Source organism: Myxocyprinus asiaticus, chromosome 36, assembly GCF_019703515.2.
Source record: "Myxocyprinus asiaticus isolate MX2 ecotype Aquarium Trade chromosome 36, UBuf_Myxa_2, whole genome shotgun sequence".
Classification (NCBI taxonomy): domain Eukaryota; kingdom Metazoa; phylum Chordata; class Actinopteri; order Cypriniformes; family Catostomidae; genus Myxocyprinus; species Myxocyprinus asiaticus.
The window spans coordinates 38,151,032-38,168,300 of record NC_059379.1 but is presented as its reverse complement, the minus strand read 5'-3'; the positions used below and the strand labels follow the sequence as shown (position 1 = coordinate 38,168,300).

At 37.2% G+C, this 17,269-nt stretch overlaps 2 protein-coding genes across 2 annotated transcripts in view; one reads left to right on the top strand and one right to left on the bottom strand.

Annotated features, from left to right (window-relative positions):
* The window catches only part of LOC127427157 (U6 snRNA-associated Sm-like protein LSm5), a 298,822-nt gene that overhangs the window by 114,284 nt on the left and 167,269 nt on the right, over positions 1–17,269 (bottom strand). The window lies entirely within an intron of this gene.
* The window catches only part of arg1 (arginase 1), a 75,564-nt gene continuing 68,270 nt past the window's right edge, over positions 9,976–17,269 (top strand). Inside the window, exons 1-2 of the mRNA XM_051674552.1 lie at positions 9,976–10,156; positions 10,316–10,388. Coding sequence (XP_051530512.1) covers positions 10,043–10,156; positions 10,316–10,388 — 187 coding nt within the window. The 5' untranslated portion in view covers positions 9,976–10,042. The remainder of the gene's footprint in view (positions 10,157–10,315; positions 10,389–17,269) is intronic.

The window sequence follows — 17,269 nt, the reverse complement described above, 5'->3', positions numbered from 1 at the left end:
TTGTCCAGCTTGATGAGATCTACATGTGTACAAAATTTGGTGACTATAGCTCAAAAGGGATGTGCTACAGAGCCCCCCAAACAGGCCCATGTTCTAGGTGGTGCTGCAGTGCCCCCTCCTGCATGACTCCCACTCAACTTTGCCAAGCCCTAATGGCCAGCAACTCTGATGTGTGTGCAAACTTTCAAGAGTTTTCACGTATGTTATGTACCCCAAAAGTACCAAAAACCTTGAAAATAATAATAATAATAATAATAAAAATTAAAATAATAATCCTTAGAAGAACAATAGGGTCTCGCACTTTCAGTGCTTGGGCCCTAATAATCCTTAGAAGAACAATAGGGTCTCCGTACTTTCAGTGCTTGGGCCCTAAATATAGCTGCAAGCAGTGATGACAGGCCCAAGCACCATGGGTCCATTTCCACTCGATGGCTTTCGGAAAACAAAGCATGATGGACACAGCAACATCTCAACATTAATGTAAACTTGGACCCTAAACATACAATGTGTAATAGATATATGCCACCATTCCAGTTTGACTACAACTTCATGTAATTTAATCCATTGCCATGACAACACTATTAAAACTATCAAGCATCCCTTCAAAATTTTCCATCAGCAGTGCTTAAACAATTTAAGCAATTTGGGTAAATGTAAGATAACTTTTTCAAAGTCTGTTGTAAGTGCCACACTTCCTGCTGCCAGTTGGTGGCGCTATGACCGTGACCCACAATAGCCACATCCATGTGATTAGCCCCCAAGAAAAAACATACAACTCAATTTTAATCTAAATCACACAATGCACGCAGAAGATATGAGACACTTCCTGTTTCCCTATTTTTGCCATTAATTTAGTGAATCGCCATGGCAACACCGTTCAATATTTAAAAATCTGTTCGCAATTTAGCATCTTCGATGTCTTGGCATAATGTTGTCGAAATGTGGTGACAGTCTCATGAATCACCATTCAGAGAATCAATCAATCTATCTATCTATCAATATCAATTTTTAATTGTAATTTAAAATATTTTGCTGAGTTAACTGATTTATTTGACATTTTTGCTATAATTTAATTTATTGAAAAAATATATATATGTAGATCTAAAGATTATATTGCAATGCAATTATTTACCATTTTTGTTTATCCATAAACCAGCTTTAAATTAAATTAACAAATGTAAATCATGGCATTAGGTGTTAAGGTAGTTTAAGTAGATTTTAATGAGCACAGCAGTCATTTAGGCTTGTAATTTTGATGCAATTAAGTTGTTGCATTTTTTTCTCTGTTCACTGTCAAAATAAATGAATTACATTACATTTGAGTCTGCATTCTTTATTTATACGCACAACTGTTTAAATAGCCTCTAAATTAACGTAGGGCAAATGAGGACATAAATTAGTCTAGAATACTGCATGTTCACACTGACCACACCCACAAAAACAAATAAATCAATCTGATTGGCTGATGAATCTGACAATCTGACTTTAAATGCCTATTCACGTGCACTGTTGAGGGATTCTGAAGACATAATGGGGTGGAGCTCAAACTCAAGCGTTGCTTCGGCTAACCAGCATGGCTTCAGGCATGCGATTTGTGAAACAGTTGTCACACTTTGCTTGCAAGCATCAAAGAATAAATGGCTTGGGTAGCTCAGTGGTAAAGATGTTAGCTACCACCCCTGGAGTTTGCTAGTTCGAATCCCAGGGCGTGCTGAGTGACTCCAGCTGGTTCTCCTAAGTAACCAAATTGGCCCGGTTGCTAGGGAGGGTAGAGTTACATGGGTAACCTCCTTGTGATCGCTATAATGTGGTTTGCTCTTGGTGGGGCACGTGGTGAGTTGTGCGTGGATGCCTTGGTGGATGCCTTGGTGGATGCCGTGGTGGATGCCCTGGTGGATGGCGTGAAGCCTCCACAAGCGCTGTATCTCCACAGTAACACACTCAACAAGCCACGTGATAAGATGCGCGGGTTGGCGTCTCAGACACAGAGGCAACTGAGATTCATCCTCCACCACCCAGATTGAGGCGAGTCACTATGCCATCACGAGGACTTAGAGCACATTGGGAATAGGGCATTCCAAAATTGGGAGAATAAGGAAAAAAAAGGAATAAATTCTGATTGGATACAATACAATACATTTTTTTGTTTGTTTTTTGTTTGCTATTCGTTTGTAGATGAATTATGAGTGGAAAGAGGTCAATCAGAATGAAAGGATGAATTTTTTTTTTAAATTTAGTAGGCATGTTATGCAGCAGAGAAGATTTTGCTGGCACTGAGAAATTGCCACTGGCCATATACGAATAAATACAATTAGAGTTCATATATTTGAGCATTTATGTACACATTTAAATTCCACAAGTGTTTTAAAAACAAGATACATATATGAAAATTGTCATTTTTGTCATATTCTGTATATTGCATGTATTTACTGTATATAATTGACATTTTTATATCAGTAAAAATATTTATGAACACTTTCAGCATATATTGCCATTTTCAGATTCGTAGCCTAGAGGAGCGCGGGGCACAAACTAACGCAGGGTTAGTTGTCACACACGTGGTTTTAACGTTTCCACACACGCTGGTAAGACGAAACTTCATTTGTTTACTTGTTGCCATATCAAAACTGTGTAGATAAAAAAAATAATTACAGGAAAATCCACTCCGGGAATTTGCCCGAGAGTACCGGTGACCAAGATGGCACAGCTCACGAACACCCATCGCACAACCCTGCAATGAAACACTCAGTTTATAAAGGAAGGAAACACACTGCGTGCTGGCGCTGCACATTAACAATCAGATCACCTGGTTACCACACACCTGAGAGCGATTAAGAGAGAGAGATAAAAACAAAACATACGTTCTACATCCACACAAACAATACGGCCGAGAAGGCAATCACAATAGGGGACATATTTCGCTTTTCTATTTCCTGGAAAAGAGTGCGAGTTGCAGAAAAAACCGCTGACAATAAATTACATTGATAACAGCCAGAACAAACATTTATCATAAATTCAAAATAACACATTCCAGCGCCGGATCGGCAATCAAAACATACACAGATCAGATGAAACAGAAACTCCAACTCAAGAACTGGAGATGTTTAACACATGAAATAAGAAATATAGTTAACTGAAAAATGTAGTTACACATACTTCATATTCATAACATAAGAAAGAGGGATCCCTTCTTGAGACAACACGAAAATCTTAGTGTTATTTTGGGAATCATTCAACAATGGAGCTTGGATGCCCTCTATTGGACATTTCTTGTAATTGCCACTCAGAGTGGCAGTTACAACACACTGGGTTAGACATAGCCTGGGTTTTCTAGTATTTTTACATTTCAGTTGATATTTTTATTATATTTTATTTATATATAAATTAAGACATATGTTTATTAACAATAAACTTTAAAAACCAAGCTTACCAAATACCTCAAAACATGTGAATATGCACAAAAAGGAATGATGAGATTGAATGCATTGCCATGGCAACAGTATTTAAGATATCAAGAATCCCTTCAGAATTTTAAATCTGCACTGTCTTGGCATTATTCTAAAATCTTTTGAAGCAATTCAGTTTAACATAATAGGGATATTTCAAAGTCTGTTAAAAGTGACCCACTTCCTTCCACCAGTTGGTGGCACTATGACTGTGACCCAGAATAGCCACATCAACGTGATCAGCCTGCAAGGACAAACATTTGGCTCAATTTTTATGTAAAATCATGCCATGCATGCAGAATATATGTGACATTTCCTTATTCCATTTTTTTGATGTTATTTTATCGCTTCGCCATGGCAACACCGTTCGATATATCAAAAATCCCTTCGCAATTTAGCATCGTCAATATCTTGGCATGATGTCGCCCACATTTGGTACCTGTAACATAAAATAACTGGGAGGAATATATCAAATTCCTGAGCATGCATTTTTCAAACAATCCATAATGGCCAACTTCCTTTTGGGCAGAGCTTATGACTGTCAGCGCGAAAGTTGTCCGGCTTCATGAGATCTATATGTGTACAAAGTTTGGTGACTGTAGTTCAAAAGGGATGTACTACATAGCCCCCCGAACATGCCCATGTTCTAGGTGGTGCCGCAGAGCCCCCCCCACCTGTAACTTTGCCACGCCTTAATGGCCAGCGACTCTGATGTGTGTGCAAACTTTCAAGAGATTTCAGGCATGTTATGTACCCCAAAAATACCGAAAACCTTGAAAAGAAGAAGAAGAAAAAAATAAATAATAATAATCCTTAGAAGAACAATAAGGCTCTGCACTTTCAGTGCTTGGGCCCTAATAATCCTTAGAAGAACAATAAGGCTCCGCACTTTCAGTGCTTGGGCCTTAAAAATAATAATCCTTAGAAGAACAATAGGGATCCGCACTTTCAGTGCTTGGGCCCTAAATATAGCTGCGAGCAGCGATGATGGGCCCAAGCACCATGGGTCCATTTCCACCCGTTGACTTTCGGAAAACAATGCAAGGTGGACACATGCATTAGGCATTTGACATTATTCTAGACAATTTTGAAGCAACTTGGGTAAATATAAGATAACTATTTTAAAGTCTCTTTTAAGAGCCATGCTTCCTGCTGCCCGGTGGTGGCGCTATGTCCGTAACCCAAAATAGTCAAATCCATGTAATTAGCCCCAACATACATCTAAATTTTGATCTAAATCACACATTGCACACAGAAGATGTGAGACACTGCTGTTTCCCATTTTTTCCCATTAATTTAATGCCTCGCTATGGCAACACCGTTTGATATTTCAAAATCTGCTCGCAATTTAGCATTTTCAATATCTTGGCATAATGTTGTCTAAATGTGGTGACAGTCTCATGAATCCCCTAGGAGGAGTATTTAAAAGTTCAGAGAATGCAATATTCCAAAATTCCAAAATGGATGACTACCTGTTGGGCGGAGCTAATACTTATAATTCTGAAAGTTGTCTAGCTTGATGAGAACTGTATATGTACTAATTTTGGTGACTGTAGGTGAAAATGGGGGTGCTACAGAGGCCATCATACATGCCCATTTTAAACCTGTTAACTGTCACTGGCCAACAGGTGGGCCATTTGAATGTGGCTATAAAACAAATGCTTTGTTTTATATCAAAAACTCCATCAGTGTTCATAAACTTGGTATCAAATTAAAGCTTAAAAACTATTTTGCAATTAGAACATTACAGTGAAAACAATTAAACATTTTAAGAGTGCATTTTTAAAACAAGCGACATGTGAGCGACAGTACTTATGTTTCATGTTCTCTGTTTATGATCCAATCCAATGATTGAAGAAAAAACAGCATGCATTTCATTGTGTCACGTATTCCCTGTTTTTTGTATTGACTTTTATGTTGAAATTCTTGTTTAGTTCCCATGTTCTTGTTTCCTGTTAGTTTGTAGTCCTTTTGTAGTTTCATTTTATGATTGGTTTTCCCCTGATTGTTTCCAGAGGTGTTCCTCCTTCCCTTGTTTGCCCCTGTGTATTTAAGCCCTTGTTTTCCCTGTTTCTTTTGTCAGTCTTTACATGTATTATGCTGTGCTTTGTATGGTTGTTCCCTGTGTTTTGTTTCTTTATGTTCTGAGTTACCTGGTTTACTTTTGTTTTTAGTAATTAGAGTTAGTAATTAGAGCATTTTTTGTTAAGGACACTAATTAAAATGAACCATATTCAGTAATACTGTAGTAGCCATGACTGAAGTAACAATGACTGCTGTCACCATTGATTTCTTGGCAGAAATCATAGTTTTGATACAATTAACCATGGTTTTACAATAGTAACTGTAATTTCCATATAGTAACCTTGATTTTACTATAGTATTGTTACCATGACAGTAACTTTGTTAATTTTGTGGTTACTATGATTTTGCTACAAATACCATTTACTGCTGTAAAACCATAGTGATTTGTAGTGAGGGCAAATCTCTTGGAAGTGTCTGTTACCAAACAGAATGTTTATTTTGGGTTTGGCAGTAATATCTCTTTCTCTACATAAATACCAAACTGTACCGAAACCGTGACCTTAAAACCATGATACAAACAGAACCGTGAGAAATTTGAAGCATTACACCTCTATATTGTTGCAAGCAGGGCATGGCTGAGCGGTGTCAGGACAGAGTGAGGCTGGAAAGATAAGCGGTAAATGATTTCCACCTGTTTGTACAGAACTCATTTGTCTCATGTTCCAGGGAGGAGCGGCAGGAGTATTTAAGGAGAGAAGACCACAGCAGACAGGGAGAGACAGATGCTGTGTGTGACTGTGCCACAGTGACTGCTGAAAAGCAAGGCTGTTGAGTGTTGTTGAATGTGTTTGTTTGTGCAGAAAAGCATGTTTATGTTTTGATGTACATTAATGCCACACTTTTCAAAGTCTTGTGTGCATTGTTCACCTGGCTCCCGCTCCCTCCGTAGGACAGGCAGAGGTCTGCCATATATATCTCACACACACTCAACCACAGTATATATTTATATTCGGCCTGCACCTCCGATGCTCGGGCACTAATAATAATAATCCTTAGACGAACAATAGGGTCTTTGCACTTTCAGTGCTTGGGCCCTAATAATCTTTAGAAGAACAATAAGGTCTTCGCACTTTCAATGCTTGGGCCCGCAAAAAAGAAGAAAATCAGTACAATTACAATAGGGTTCCAGGAGCTTCATTGCTTGGCCCCCTAATAAAAGCAAATCTGAGCAAAAAAGCAATTCCGAGCAAAAACAATAGGGTTTCAGCCGTTCAGGCTTGAACCCCTAAAAAGAACACTAATGATTACAATAGGTGCCTATGCATATTCAGTGCTTGGCCCCTAATAATCATCAAAAATAAATGATCATTTTGGTAATCACTGAACACTCATCACACACCTGCAGATGGTGATGTGTCAGAGACATGGATGATGGCTGGTAGGAAATGACGGAGCCCTGTGTGGGATTATTTAGAGTTTAATTATGAAACTGGAAAAAGCAAATGCATTGTCACGTCCAATCATACAATTTGTGGTGTTGAAATTAAAGGAAAAATTCCCACAATCTTAAAGTGCATTTGCAAAGCGACCATCGCAAGTACAATTTATTCATGGATAAAGGTGCGGAAAGGAAGAGTAGCCTACCGTCGATAATGAAGAAGCCTGTGGTAGTAGCTCTCATCGTGGAAAACGGCAGACTCTACCTTATGTTTCCAAAGATCTGAGGTTTGGGCGACAAGTTCACATAAAAAATGCTTAAAAACTCGAAAAAAATAAAGATTCTGTTTAAGTAAACAGGGTTGGGGAGTAACGGAATACATGTAACGGGATTACGTATATAAAATACAAAATATAAGTAACTGTATTCCACTACAGTTACAATTTAAATAATTTGTAATTAGAATACAGTTACATTCAAAAAGTATTTTGATTACTGAAGAGATTACTTTGCATTTTATTGTCATTTGTTTCATTTAATATTTAGTCCTTTCAGATGGAAAACATTTATACATATAAATGATGTGATTCCAAAGTGCATTTGAACAGCGGTGAAACACTTTCTTATGATGTGTTACATTCATACAAGCAGACAGAGAAGCAAGTTTGAAGTAAGTTTGGAGCAGAAGAAATAGAAATAAACCTTGTGTAAATTGTGAGCTTTACGCTAAGCTAAAATGCTATTTCTAGCCATTTTACATGCGTGTTACCAGGCACGATCATATTTTTTATCAAGAAAATTAACGTTAGATCATAATTTCTTTTATTCTAGTAAGACCTTTGATATTAGGGCACAAATCATATTCTTGATAATTTTTGTATTGTTTTCCTGTAAAAATATCTAAACATCCTTAAAACAAGATCAATTTGATTTATCTTGTTTTAGAAACAACACTGCATAAGATATTTAGGTTTTTCAGATAATGTATTTTTAACATGTGTATTTTGTCTTACTGTACTGGCAGAGTTTTTATAGTCAAAACAAGTGAAAAAATCTACCAGTGCTGAAGAAGTAATCCAAAGTATTTAGAATACGTTACTGACCTTGAGTAATCTAATGAAATATGTTACAAATTACATTTTACAGCATGTATTCTGTCATCTGTAGTGGAATACATTTCAAAAGTAACCCTCCCAACCCTGCTTGAAAATGTGTTTGCTGAGACTGGGATGTCCACTAGACTGTGTAATTCTGCAGTGTTCAAAAAGTTTAATATTAGTAAAAGTAAAAGTATTATTACTCTTGACCCCAGAGTTCACTCTAAGCGCTGCACGAATTAATTCAACGATTGCACAAAAAAATGCAAAGGGCAACTCAGCGTGAAAAGTATGGAAGCTCTGAAACGCAAGGTGAAAAATATATATATATATTTATGTCTCAGTTCCTTCCTGAGCCTAATTCTTACATTTTTTTCTCTCTTCTAAATTTTTTTTTCTTTCTTCAAAAAAAATGCATGCGGTACCAATATTGGCCACCAGGTGCCACTATCAGTAAACATGTAATCATATGCTTTTAATGCTTTGTCTGTTGCTATATTGATGAATAATACATTTATTATTTATTTAAGGGTTTGCAAACATTAATCAAGACAAAATCAGGTTACATATGTTTGATATGGCATTCGTTGTCAGGTAACAACTGGAGTTATTTTTTGGTTTGAAATTGTTGGTCTGTCTAAACCATCTATGCCGTTTGCTCAGTGTTACATGGTGGAAGCGAAAGAATGTATTGAGGAAAACGGGAAACATGGGGAAATTATTATTATGTCTGTCCTTTTGAAGTGTTAGGGGTACGTCTGGTAATGTTAATATTGTTGTAAGTAATCTAATTTCTAAACGAAAAGATCATTTATAAATTAAATCCTCGCGACTGAACGGGGATGTCATGTGCAGACTTTCATGGTGGAATTTAATTATAATAATATATTTTAATATAGCAAGTTGTATATGCATTTGAAACACACTGTCTACTGCAGAAGTGAAGAGTTCCAGATGAAGAATGTCAAATAAATATCCAGATATTGTTGGTCTGTCTAAACATGAAATTGGGAGGGGTTATTTGTTATCTTGAACTCGAGGTTTAGGCGGCCACTGTTGATGTGTTCTTCGAATGCTGTAACCCATGTCCGGTTATTTGACATTCTTCATCTGGAACTCTTCACTTCTGCAGTAGACAGTGTATTTACGGCATAGATGGTTTAGAAAGACCAACAATTTCAAGCAAAAAATAACTCCAATTGTTACACGACAACGAATGCCATATCAAACATATGTAATCTGATTTTGTCTTGATTAAATAATAAATGTATTATTCAACTATGTAGCAACAGAGAAAGCATTAAATGCATAAGATTACATGTTTACTGATAGTGGCACCTGGTGGCCAAGATTTTTTTGAAGAGAAAAAAAAATTTTTTTGAAGAGAGAAAAAAAAAACCATTTTTGAAGAGAGAAAAAAATTTTGAAGAGAGAAAAAAATTTTTTGAAGAGAAAAAAAAAAATTTGAAGAGAGAAAAACAAGATAACAAGTGTCCACAAGGTAAAAACTAAGCTGTAAAAAAAAAATAAAAATAATTAAAAAAAAAATTATTTTATATAAATTTAAACATAAACATGAATGAAACTAACTAAAAGTAAACTGAAATTTATAGCAACTTTGAAAATGGTATTAAAATTAAAGCTAATTTGACTCTTTCAAGTCTGTCTCAGTGCAGGACACTGTCACTACCCAACAATACTTTAATAGGCTAATCAGATAATATAATATTCAGAAAGCTGAATATTATATTATAATATAATATAATATAATATTCAGCTTTCTGAATATTATATTATCTGATTAGCCTATTAAAGTATTGTTATATTATAATATAATATAATACAATACATCATCCTGATATGTTAATGAACTATTCGATATGCAAATTAGACCATGGCGTAATCTCAAATGAGTTCTCCCTGAAAGAACTCGAGCAGTCTGATTACTTTATCCGGACACCGTGTCGTCACACGCACTATAATCTGCTTTTTACAGCCGCATTTAGAGCCCGTTATTCCACACAGCTGCATTAATTATGACGCTAATGAAGCTCTTCACTGGATTACGAGCCGCTTTTCACATATTCAAGAGAGAGCACCATCACCAGCACAGTGTGGGAATCATTGGCGCACCTTTCTCGAAAGGACAGGTGAGAGAATCAACCCAAAACGTAATTTTAAACATTTAAAATAATACGATATATATAACAATAAGCTATACATATTAAACCCATACATACCACGGTACAGTACTACTTGTACAGCAATATTCGTCAGTGTAATACCCGTGTTATTGATTGTGAATGCAGCTGAAAGATGGTGTACAGAGGGGACCAGATCTCATTCGAGCAGCTGGATTGGTGCAGAAACTTAAATGGCAAGGTACTGATATAGTTAGGCTTCCTGCTGTTTATAATGCATATATATATATATATATATAAAGAATATACTTTACTATATACAGTATATAGTAAAAATCAAGAGTTTAGAAAACTTGTTTAAAATGTAAATGTATAGGGTACAACGGTGCTAAAGGCACACCTTAAGGAATTTAGCTTTTTTCTGGTCACAAATAGATTTATTTTTATTGAATATTAATAAAGCAGCATAATTTGTGTGAAAAGAAATAATAAAAGAAGGTTGTTTTGATTAAAGTGTTTTTCTTCTTCTTCTTTTTTTTTTTTTAAAGGTGGCAAGGGAGCCTTTTAGCCCAAACTTGGGGTAAATGGCCCCCAAGGGGTTTATAGTGATATAGTATAGGTATATGGTGCATAGTTATAGGGCAAAATTGGTCAACCAATGCAAATGATTTTGAGACAGCAAGATGCTTTTTTGAGTTACAAATTATAATAATGCTAATTCAAAATAACTAGTTCAGAAAAGGGTGCACCATTTCCTGTTAATTTCAATCACATTTGGCATTTCATAACATCTCAAGTATTCTACATACAAATGAATATCCATTATGATTGGATCAGTCAATATGAGGCCACTTTGAACATTATTCATATCAAATCTATTCCATCCACTTAAGAAAAACAGTGTGCATTATGGGGGCCTTTAACCCCTGCAAAAGGGGGGCTTTTTACCCCAAAATACTTATGCAAATATCTTTTCAAATATTGGACAGTTATTGAAAAACATTTTATTTAATCACCTTGAACAAAACTGAAAATAACAAATAAGTATTTTGTCTCAAAATAAATGTGATAATTTTGGGGATTTTCATCAGCTAAATAATTTGCAATATATAAAAAATATATATAAAATATTACATCAAATTGCCTCAAAATCAACCTTTAGACATTACTCAAAGTGATCTCATGGATCAGGAAAATTTAGCAGTGCATAGTGACAAATAGGTGTTTAGGAAAGTGCTGTGGTAGCAGGGGGCCGATTAGCCCCATTGTACCCTAAAGGAAATATTCATTTCAAGGGCATTGGTAAGCAAGAGATAATGGGCTTCCAATTGTTACAATCTGTCAAGTATCATGTCATGCCTCTTGAATTCCTTACAGTATCTCCTCCTGACTGGCCAACATCTGTTTAAAAAAAATAAAAAATATATTTTCTATGTCTTTGTAACATTGTTGCTGGCACTGGCAATGACAAACATGATGACTATGAAGTAAAGAACCCAAGTGCAAATTTATTCCAAATCGTGATATCCAAAACCCTAACTAAGAACATGAATGAAACATAAACATAAACTTGACTTGACATAAGCTTGACTTTGACAAACTTGACATAAACTTGAATTCACAACCAAAGCTAAATACAACAGACAATACCTGACAATGAACCATGGAAAACATGAGGGTTAAATACATGACATGGGAGAAACATGACAATGATAACCAATAAACACAAAGAACTCTAAACAAGATAAGACAATCAACCAATGAAAACAAGACACATGAACATGGAGGGAAACATGAAATCACATGACAAGGGAATCACATGACATGAAACAGGAACTAGAATTTCAAAATAAAAGGCATGAAAAACATGAACCAACAAAATACACATGACATATCCCCCCCACTAAGGGGCGGCTCCCGACGCCCCAACACATGAACAAAACACATTAAACATGGCATAAACCCAAAGTTCTGTAGGGAGGTCTTGAAGCATGGCTAGGCAAGACATGGCGTGGGGCGTGGCCTGGCAGATTCAATGGAAAGTGGAGCCCTGAGAGGCTTGAGGGGTGAACCGTGGAAGGCAGGGCCGTGAGAGACTTGAGGGGCAACACCAGGGAACTTGGTGCCCGGAGAGTAGCCGATGGCTCGAAGGACCATGGTGGAACCGGAGGTTCAGAGAACCGAAGTAGCACCCAAGGGTCGGAGGACCGAGGTGGAGCTGGGGGATCATAGGACAGAGGCGGAGCCGGTGGGACTGAAGACCAAGGCGGAGCCATAGGGAAGGTGGTCCCCGGTGGAGCCGCAGGCTCGGATTGATGAAGCGTAGCTGTGGGATTGGAGAGCTCAGGCGGAGCCAGGTGACCGACTGACCAAGGCGGAGCTGGAGGGACGAGGGACCCTAGAGAAGCCGATTGGCCAAAGGACCACGGTGGAGCCAAAGGGACATAGAGTCAAGGTGAAACTAAGGACTCGGAGAACCAAGGCGGAGTCCAGGGCTCGGAGGGTTTAGGCGAATTTGGAGGATCGGAACTTGTCTGATCCTGAGGAAGCGTCCATAGGGTGGGTACAAGGGCGGGAACCATCTCCAGGTCCAATAGCTCAGATGTGGCTATGACATGGTGTGGAGTAGACTCAGGCGTGGCTGTGACATGGCATGGAGCAGGCTCAGGCGTGGCTGTAACATGACATGGAGTAGGCTCAGGTGTGGCTGTGACATGGCATGGAGTAGGCTGAGGCATTGCTGTGACATGGCATGGAGCAGGCTGAGGCGTTGCAGTGACATGGCATGGAACAGGCTGAGGCATAACTGTGACATGGCATGGAGCAGGCTGAGGCGTTGCTGTGACATGGTATGGAGCAGGCTGAGGCGTTGCTGTGACATGGCATGGAGCAGGCTGAGGCATTGCTGTGACATGGCATGGAGCAGGCTGAGGCATTGCATGACGTGGAACTCTGGCTTGGCGGCCATGTCGTGGAACTCTGGCTTGGCGGCCATGACGTGGAACTCTGGCTTGGCAGCCATGACGTGGAACTCTGGCTTGGTGGCCATGACGTGGAACTCTGGCTCGGCATCCGCCTCCCCCACAGTGAACATGGAACCAATAATCTGCAGGGCGAGGTCGATATATTGAGCCAGGCTGTGGGTACTCTGACCGCCTGGCATCAGCAAAGAGATAGACTCAATCGGTCCAAAACGAAAAATGTCTTTGAGGGCAACCTCATTAAAGTCCACCTGGCATGCCAGAGTGCAAAAGTCCTCCACGTAATCCTCCAGGGGACGATTCCCCTGACGTAAGCATAGGAGTTGGATTGCTGGGTTCATTTTTGTCAGTCAGGTATTCTGTAACGTTGTTGCTGGCACTGGCAATGACAAAGACGAAGATGATGAAGTAAAGAACCCAAGTGCAAATTTATTCCAACTCGTGATATCCAAAACCCTAACTACAAACATGAATGAAACATAAACATAAACTTGACTTGACATAAACTTGAATTCACAACCAAAGTTACATACAACAAACAATACCTGACAATGGACCATGGAAAACATGAGGGTTAAATAAAAGACATGAAAAACATGAACCAATAAAATACACATGACAGTCTTCACATGCAAATTTGAAAATATGATTTATAACATGGTTTAAGATGTCAGCCTACATGTAGCATAAATACTTTAAGGCTACAAGCATATTAATTTGGGCAAAGTGGTTAATTAACTGAGGTGCTGCAAGCTAGTCATCTGATCTGCTGAGCTCAAGTATTCGCTGAGCTCAAGTAGGTATTGTAGGAACAACTGATTTGCCCAACTCTAGGTAAGTACAAAACAGTAACTGGTTACCTAGCTGTCTATATTAAACTCAGATAAAATATTTATAATATCTAGCTTGTAAAAATTACCGAAAAAATATTGTTCCATTTCAATGTACGTTTATAATGTATTTCATTGAATAACGTTAATTAATTTCTCCCAAATTATGTCAAAGTTCAAACCATAAAATTACCAGGTCACATTGCGACAACTGTGAACAATTATTAAAGAATAGTTCACCCAAAAATCTTATGTTCATTCAGATTTGATGTCTAACTTCTGAGCTTAAGGAACAGTTCACCTAAAAATGAAAATTCTCTCATTTACTGACCCTCACGCCATCCCAGATGTGTATGACTTTCTTTCTTTTGCTGAATACAAACAAATATTTTTGGAAGTATATCTCAGCTCTGTAGGTACTCACAATGAGTACCAAAATTTTGAAGCTCCAAAAGCACATAAAGGCAGCATAAAAGTAATCCATACGACTCCAGTGGTTAAATCCATATCCACACCCTGCCCTAACCCTAACCTCATTGGCAGGGGCGTAGCAGTCAGTTTAAAAGTGACACACAACTGTCAGTAGGTGGCTCGCACAGACCCAATACTTACAGTACGGTATTAATATATTACAGTATATATTAATATATAAGTATGATATAAGTATTATATTAATATATACGTATTATTTACTTTTAATATTTGTAGTATTTTAAAGATTAAAGTATTGCAAAATAATTGCAAAATTAGCTGCAAAAGGGCACCTTGTGGAGCACTTCTGTTTCAAAGACTGAGTACAAGTTGGTCCTGAATAAATTATTTAATCAATTACAATAATGACAATTGTGCATGTGCATAATTTTATTTTTTACTCTGTGCTTGTGCATTGTGGATTTAAATCCAAGTGGCTTGAATGTTTTGACTACGTTCCCTATAATTAGTTTAGATCCATTTAATGATTCAGTGACCATTTCTGGTGATGCCAGAAGGTGTTGGCAAATGAGTGTCTTGTGTGAAATTAGTTAGTCACTGAATCAACAATAAACATTTTTTAAAAATGTGTATGTCTACAGACCTACAAAGAGACTTTAGTAGAGGTTTTAAGCATTATAAGAACAAAGCAAATCTATCATTTCCCTACAGTTTGTGAGATGCTGAGCATGACTTTTATCAAAAGACAACAATAATAGTCTTCTAATAATTATCATGAGTTTCATGGATAAAAAAGCATGTCTACATATTGATTCACTTCAGTAAAATGTGTTCTAAGAACACAGCAGATCTATCTTTTTCCTCCAGTTTGTCGACTGCACACCAACATAGAGGTAAAAAACAGGAGCTGATATTAAATATAGCTTTACATATTTAACACAGATCTAGTAATCTGCTTAAATTGGCAAAAAGAACCGATCAAACTATTACCTCACAAGCATAACGTAAAAAGCATAACTTAACGAAGACTCATTAGCTGATATAAACTCCACTTACAATGTGTGCTTTAAAGGATTGTCCTTTGTTTTTGTTTTTCTGCAGTGCATTTCACGTAATGCTGCCAATCAAGAACAATATGCCGATAAATAACTCTCATTTGTGTGTTCCTCATCTCTAGATTATTAATTTAGATCAACATCAATGCTGATAAAGAACATGGATAAATGACCATAGTTGAAAGCAACTTTGTAGAAATGAATAGAGCCACGTTGATTAGACTGTCTGACTGATGGCCTATTATGTAAGGGTTGTTTCAGCTCATGAAACTCACCTGTGATTGGCTGGATGGCCGCCCAATCAGCCCAAAGTAACAAAACGCAAAGAATACTGTATACAAATCCACCATTTGGACTTGGTATGGGTTTAGTTTGGAAAAGTGCGGGGGACAAAAATCACCTTTTTAAAGAGTACGGGGGACGTATCCCCCACATCCTCGGCAACCGCTACGCCCTTGATCATTGGTCCCTACCTCTAAAGCCCATCCCAACACCTACACTTAAACATAAGGATACTAGAGAGTCAAAATTCGGCACTACACCGGAACAGGTAGTGTTCACAGCTGGCTACAAATATGAGGGCTTTAAAGTCCAGCTGACGGGCGTGAAATGAATAAACATGCAAGAGGCAATCTACCATGGCCAGCGCCTACTGCTTTTCATCATGGACGGATTACTGGGCAAACAGAGGCAACATGCTAAAACATATTTTATTTGTGAAGTGAAATGTCTTCAAATAAGATCAGGGGCTAGGATAATAACAGGTCTACATCAGGAGCTTAAGTCTCCAAAGCCACCCCCTTGCAACGCCACTGTTGCCTATTTGGTGCTGTGACTGGTCAGCACCTGGTCAATATCACTGTTTATGTGATATCAATGTTTATTTCTGTTTTAATCACACTGTTGCCTTCAGTAGTATAAATGGTCCTACCAAATAGATTTTTATATACAAATAATGAATGTGGTCTCAAAATTGATATGAGCTCATAAAAGCTGCAAAAGAATGAGCAAAATACTATTTAAAGTAGTTTTAGATGTAGTACTTCCCAAAAATATTTCATGCGAACTACCCATATACAGTATAACTGTTTGGGTAGTTTGTATCTTTAAAGGCTGCACAGCAAAATACTGAATTAAAATGTATTTTATTTATTAGGTAAAGCTTTCCAGTGTTCATACTGTATGTTACACATTATATGTAAAAAAAAAAGAAAAAAGAAATCTGTCTAACATTTGTCTTGTATAATTATTATGCATTCAGTTTTATGAGCTCATATTAATTGAGAGACTACACAGAATATGCTATTTGCACATATTTTGTACAAATTAATTTGTCACACTTCGGGATTATTTAAGGAATTTTCCTTTAAAAAACAAAAAGTTGAGCTTAATCGACAGCATTTGTGGCATAATGTTTTTTAACCACAAAAATGTATTTCAACTTGTCCTTCCTTTTCTTAAAATAATAATAATAATAAAAAAAAAAATCAAGGTTATAATGAAGCACTTACAATAGAAGTCAATTATACCAATTTTTGGAGAGTTTGAAGGCAGAAATGTGAATTTGATAAAAGCGCACATTAATTCTTCTGATAAAACTTTTGTATAATTGAGACTGTAAAGTTGTAAAAAAAACTGTAAATGGTCCTTTTTTATGCAGTTTTAAGGTTTTAGGGTTTACAACGTTATGTTGTCATGGCAACGAAGTTGAAAACACAAAGTCTTGTATGCAATTTTATCACACTAAAATAATGTCACACATTTTGTTTATGTCTTGTGGCTATATTTTGAAACAGTGAGTATTTTAATGTTTACACATTGGCC